At 37.6% G+C, this 6,000-nt stretch overlaps 1 protein-coding gene across 1 annotated transcript in view; it reads right to left on the bottom strand.

Moving 5' to 3' along the window:
* Positions 1-1,255: 1,255 nt before the first annotated feature.
* Positions 1,256-6,000, bottom strand: part of RFX6 (regulatory factor X, 6) — a 43,459-nt gene continuing 38,714 nt past the window's right edge. Inside the window, exons 17-19 of the mRNA XM_004673802.1 lie at positions 5,315-5,827; positions 4,266-4,475; positions 1,256-2,058 (exon numbers count right to left, since the gene is read on the bottom strand). Coding sequence (XP_004673859.1) covers positions 1,883-2,058; positions 4,266-4,475; positions 5,315-5,827 — 899 coding nt within the window. The 3' untranslated portion in view covers positions 1,256-1,882. The remainder of the gene's footprint in view (positions 2,059-4,265; positions 4,476-5,314; positions 5,828-6,000) is intronic.

The raw sequence follows: 6,000 nt of genomic DNA, 5'->3' as shown, positions 1-6,000 counted from the left end.
TTTGTATTCCTTATATCTCATCAGTCACCAATCTTTCATGTATTTATGAAATGCTGTTCAAGTTCCTTTGAAATGATACTCATGTTCTTTCTTCCTCTCCTACTTACATTAACAGGCAGCTTCTGTGTTTATTTCCTAGACTTCTGCATGAAACAGTCTCCCAGTTAGGTTATTTCCTCTCCTCCATAATACAACTCTGCTCTTTGCTTGTGCAAATGTCCTCTAAGAATTACTTTCTGTCCATTGCCTCTTACTCAAAATTCTTCAATGAGCTTTTACTATTACATCAGCTGTCATCATTACGTCAACATTTATTAAAGTTATGGATAGTGTCTTCATTTTTACATGGTCATTTTCATCTTTTCATGTTTGATTTTTCAGTGTGCCTGACAAATAAGAGATGCTGAATATGCTGACTAGATATTTAATTACTAGACAATGGGAGTTTTGCTCTTAACTTTCAAGATTTATGTCTAAACATTCTTAAAACTGTTTTGTTAACTACATCAGTCCCCTGTCATTCCTCTGCATAATTTTACAAATATTATTATAGAAAAAAGTAAAGTATGGAGTTACAGATGTAAAAGTTTTCACCTCAATTATCTTAAAGATTAAATTCTACTGAAAATACCACTGAGAAATTGTAGCAACAATCCCAAGTAAATCCAAAGTTAATGTTTATTGTTTGCTGAAAATATTCCACAATCTGTCATTACCAAATTACATCATGATGTATAATGACTATTTGAGGCTTGTAGGTCTACTTATAATATATCCAGGGCTTATGGTATAACCTAGTCCTTAATACAAATAATGAGGAATGTTATACGAATAAGCCTGTGAGTTCATGGAAGTTTCTATGATAGGTGATGAGTCTTACAACAGATCTTTCAGCCAAGACATACAAAAAAGAAACAGCTAAATAGATGGTATATCAAATTGTATTAATTTATATGAAACTAATCATTCACTTTTGAGTGTCATTTCATCCACATGGTCCCTGTTCACTCATTCACTCTTAGTTTATAAACAAAATACTACATTAGAGACTGTTTCCAAATCTGTAGAAATGCAAACTGTCTATAAGATAAAATTTCTTTATGTGTAAAGCTCTGATATACAAATGTTCTAAAATTATGTTTTGACCAAATAGCTTTATTCTTTAGTTTGATATTCAAAGGATCCTTTGCCTGCAAATCATCAGTATACTTCAGAAGTAGCATCAACCCTGAAAGAGTAACCCAGTCTTTAAAAATATTTCCATACTTTTTTCTTTTTATTTATTCTTATCTTTGTTAAATAAAGAGGAAAGCATGTAAAATCTCATCAGTTACATAGAATTGGAATACTGCTATGTAACAGAAATCATGACACTAGTGCACAGGAATTAAAAGCCAAGAAACTCTGTTCCAAGATGAATTGAATTAAGTCTTGACCTTGTAAACATTTCCATAGGAGGTAGAACATACACATTTGACGTTGTGTCAAATAAGGGATAGTAAACAATGATTCTGCGATCCTAATAAATTAAAGTCATTTTCAAGGCATTAAATAAACTTTTCTATTTTTAGAAACCAAAGATGAAATGGAACACAGATTTTTAATAAATTAGCACATGAACTATTAAATCATAATTGAAATGTTCACATCTTTAAAACTCCAGTGGTTTCATATTTGAAACTATGATTACTAGAGAGATCATATTAAAAGCTATCTGTGTGCAAGGCAAACTTAGCAAATGTCTCCATTCGCTATGGAGTTGTCCATAGTTTTATACCAGTGACTTGAAATGTAATGTCCTGCCACTGCAGAGTCCATTTTCTTCACTCTGATGTCAGTCTAAGCAAATAATATTTGAACAGTAGAGATTGTTAAAGTTTCATTAAGTGCCTCCAGCCGCCGTTCCCATGAACACAGTGTTGATGGGTGGTAAGGAGGACACCATTTCTCTACCATTTGCGCCACAGGAGTCCAGGGTTTCTTGAGCTGGGTACTGAGTGGAAGCTCCATACATACACTGGGATGAGGAAGAAGGAATTGGGGTTTGTAGGTTGGATGCTGTGAGGGAGAATAAAACCAGTAATTAAAAAAGGATTGACCATTACATTGCTAATGCCAGCTCACTTGAGGCCACTATGTTTAGTTCTGCATGTAGCATTAGGAGTTCTACTCAATTTGAGAGTGTATGATTTATCGGAGCAATCCCTTTCTTCCATTTCCCTTGCTAGTCTCCTGGGAATTGTTACTTCTTCTGCACATTTCATAACTTTAAATTAAGGAAACTCAAACTGAAGTCAAACTAACTTGGACAACAATCACCAAAACATATGCCCAATGCACTGCCTCTTGCTATTTGCATCGCTACAACTGTAGTTCAAACACCCACTTCTTTTACAGGAACAATGCAGCAGTCTCCTATGTAGTCCATTGTTCTCATATTTGACCCACTTTTTCACCCTCAGACAGCAGCCATGATACTCTTGCTAGAGTGTATTCTTCGCGAAAGTGGCAGTGACTTCCTTTAATGTTTAGAATAGCCTTAGCTCCTTTCCCTGGTGCCTACGACCATATGTGAGAACATCAAGAGAACACTTGATCTCTGCTTTCTGATTTATTGTACTACCATCCTTTCTGCAGTCACTGTGTTCAAAACTACCTTCCCTAAAGTGGATCCTCTATGACTGTCATCTTAGCCTAGTTAATCACCTTCATAGTATATGAAATTCTTTTTGAAGTGTTTGTCTGTAATCAGAGCCTTCTCGTGCCCTTCTAGGATACAACCTTCCTATAGACAGGAACTCTGAGCTGATCATTACCAAGTTCTCGCTCCTAGAATGAAATATGACATTTAGAACATTCTCAAAGTATTTAACTGACTCACTGAACCTGCACTTCCTACATTTATGGTTGCTTCCTTCTCACTGATGTTCTTATTTTTCTATCATCTTTTTGTCACTAGAAGCTTTATAACTAGGGAAACATAGCATGGCTCCGAACCTCCTTTGCACTACTTACCCGCTTCTTCTAGTCCCTCTTGTTATCCTGCAGCCCTCTTTGCCGTTTCCTTGACAGCCAATTCTGACAATAAAGCCAAGAATCTACTCTACACCCAAGCTATGTTTCACCAAAGCTTCCACTATCTCCACGAGTAAATAGCACTAATAGTAACACTAGCAACATAGTACATTTTAGTATCTCAGTGAGGAAACTTCCTGAAGTGGAATTTTCTGCTTCATTAGAGTAACCTAGAAGCAATGACCATCTGCAGATAGCATGAGATGAGCTGCTAGACTCTGCTCAGGGAGCATCTGTGGCCATCACAGGAAGGGAAGAAGTGCTTCCTATTGAATGATTAAAAAAGCACACTGAGTGAGGAGGATGGCACTTACCTCATTTTGCCTTATGCTATGGTTGGATGTCAATGCCTTTACATACGCTAGTCTGAAATCCCTCCACTGAAAGGTTTCAGCCATCTCGCAGAAACATTAGCCCTCTGCCTTGATACTTCTTGACTCTATACTTGGCCTGGGAGATCTTATTAGCAATTTTAGACACTAACTCTATACATCTGTTGTGGCCCCTTCCACCTCATTGACCTATGGAGCCACTAACCCGGGGCTGGCACTTTCCTGGCACATATTGCAGATCTTCTTACAGATAGCAAACTGGTGGGAGGAAAATGCTTGGGGACTTCACAGAAAACACACTGTTTTGCTTGTTACATAAACTGTATGTTATAGAACAACAAAAATTACAATACTTCTACAGGCCTGCTAATCACATTTTAGATGAACTTGAGAAAATGATAGCAACCTCAGTCAGAGAACTCAATTTTTTAAACATGGCATGGCTGGAGGGTGCTGATGGAGTATTGCCCGTGGGCCCCACAGTGACAAGTAGTAAGAGAAGACATCACTCTTACTTTCGCAAAACTGCCAGTCTTTCAGACTGGGTTTGACAGGTGACACTAACTTTTTCACTCATAATACATGCCAACTCTTCTTTTTAGAAAGAACAGATCTAGTAGTAGAATGCATATATGTATATGCACATAGATTGTATATACGTACATCTGCATACACATAAAATACATAGTAAGAGCATGACTAACAGTACAAAGAAATAATTTTAAGTCCAAAGTGATAAATCAACTGTGGGAGTATGAGTGTCCAGCTCATGGCAACACTTCCCCCTCCAAAACTATACCATGTACCTGAAACTAAAGACTTTTAAAGATGTTCTCAAGAACTACTGAAATAATTTACCTACTACTGGAGGACGACATGCAGCTGGAGATGACATGTCTGCATAAAATGAACTAGCCTTTCTACTACTGTCATCTAAAATGTTAAGAGGATCGTGAATGTCACTGTAGGGAGGCAGCGAGCGAACACTGCTGATGACAGAAACGTGCTGATTCACCATCGATCCAAGTCTGTGAGACTCTGGGTAGTTTATATTGTTTCCATAGTATTCTGTAACAGAAAATGTTGAGAATGTTCCGTTAAGGTATTGTAAGATCATACCAAGAAAAAAATGACTAGGTAGTACCACAGAGCTCTAAAAATATTATATCGTAGTTATTACATTCACATTGATATTTACTAAGAGACATGCTTGTGTTCATGTGTGAATATTGTTTACTATGCTGCTTCTTTTTTACAGTACATAGGACTTATCCTATCATTAATTTTGAGACATAGAATACCTCTATTTCCTTTATCTAAAGTGACAAGATGTGCTATATAAAGGAAATACAAGATTTCCTTTACCTAAAGTAAAAAGATCACTTAGCCTCTCCCATTACTTGTAATATACCAATTATATTTACAGATTCATGTTTCTGTAAATGAATCATTGGTCTATACTTAGAAGCAAAGCATAAGAGAGCTAAATACAGAGCTTATTTTTCTGGTTAAAGGTGTCAACAGATCTTTCTACTCTCTCAACTTCAAGTGTTTCATCAGCATGGTTTTTGTCGTAATATTTAAAGTCTGCTGCTAGTTTTCCAGACAAAACATTAATTCCTAAACATATTTTCAAGAGTCAAAACATTTTTCTCTGGAGTATTAAGACCAAACATATGGTTTGACAGTATTATTTCCTCATGTGTGACATTCAGGAAGGCAGATTTAATAAAACCACAATTAAGGATATGTTCATAAGTGGAACAAATTAGTTCCAAATGTGTAAGTTTCATGATCTCTAGAGCTTGACATGGGATGTCATGCTACTCAGCAGAGGTGGCACTGTATGTTTGATTTTGCCTTATTGCTACCTCAAAAGCCAGGAAATTTTTTTTAAATGTCAATACCATTAGGCGAATTAGAAGGCAATATTGCTCCTTGGCAGTTGGTAGTCCCTGTGTTGCTCAGGAAATTGTAGCTTCCTGTATTTAAAAACTGCATACTCTGTGAATCTTGACCATGTGGGGATGGTCCATAGCTAGAAGGTGGCCGAGAGTTGTATGGAGACCCAGCGCAGCTGCCACTGAAGAAGTCTCTAGAAAGTTGCTGTTCACTCCAGGCCACACATCGACCATGCTCTGGGCGATGAGGATAGAGTCCTGATGGTGGCTGGGGCTGCATTCTAAACATAGTCTGATAGTTCGAGTTGGTCCCATAAAGATCGTGGTTGGCCTGGGGAAGAGGAGGATAAATGGACTCTGAATATGTGGAGCAGTGTGTTGGAGTGGATAGCAAGGGGCCCACACTTGGGGGTCTCCCTGCCATTGGTCCTTGGTTAATGACGCTTCCTCGGCTTGCCATGGCTGGGGAAATTGGTGGTGTCATCAGGTGACCAGTGTTGTGGGAGAGCTCCATTTGACCTAGAAAAAAAATCACCAGAGCTTTCACCAATGGCATATTAAAACAGATGGGCCCATACCTTTATTATTGGCAGAATTTATTAATATATGCTTTTTTCCAACTTACTCCTTCCTGCCTTCCCCAAATAACAGAGCATGGAAATACCAAAAGTCTAGGTTTAAAAAATACCATC

Source organism: Condylura cristata, unplaced genomic scaffold (genome assembly GCF_000260355.1).
Source record: "Condylura cristata isolate star-nosed mole 26May11 unplaced genomic scaffold, ConCri1.0 scaffold00001, whole genome shotgun sequence".
Lineage (NCBI taxonomy): Eukaryota > Metazoa > Chordata > Mammalia > Eulipotyphla > Talpidae > Condylura > Condylura cristata.
The sequence above is the reverse complement of the archived record's forward strand: the minus strand, read 5'-3'. Positions and strand labels throughout refer to the sequence as shown.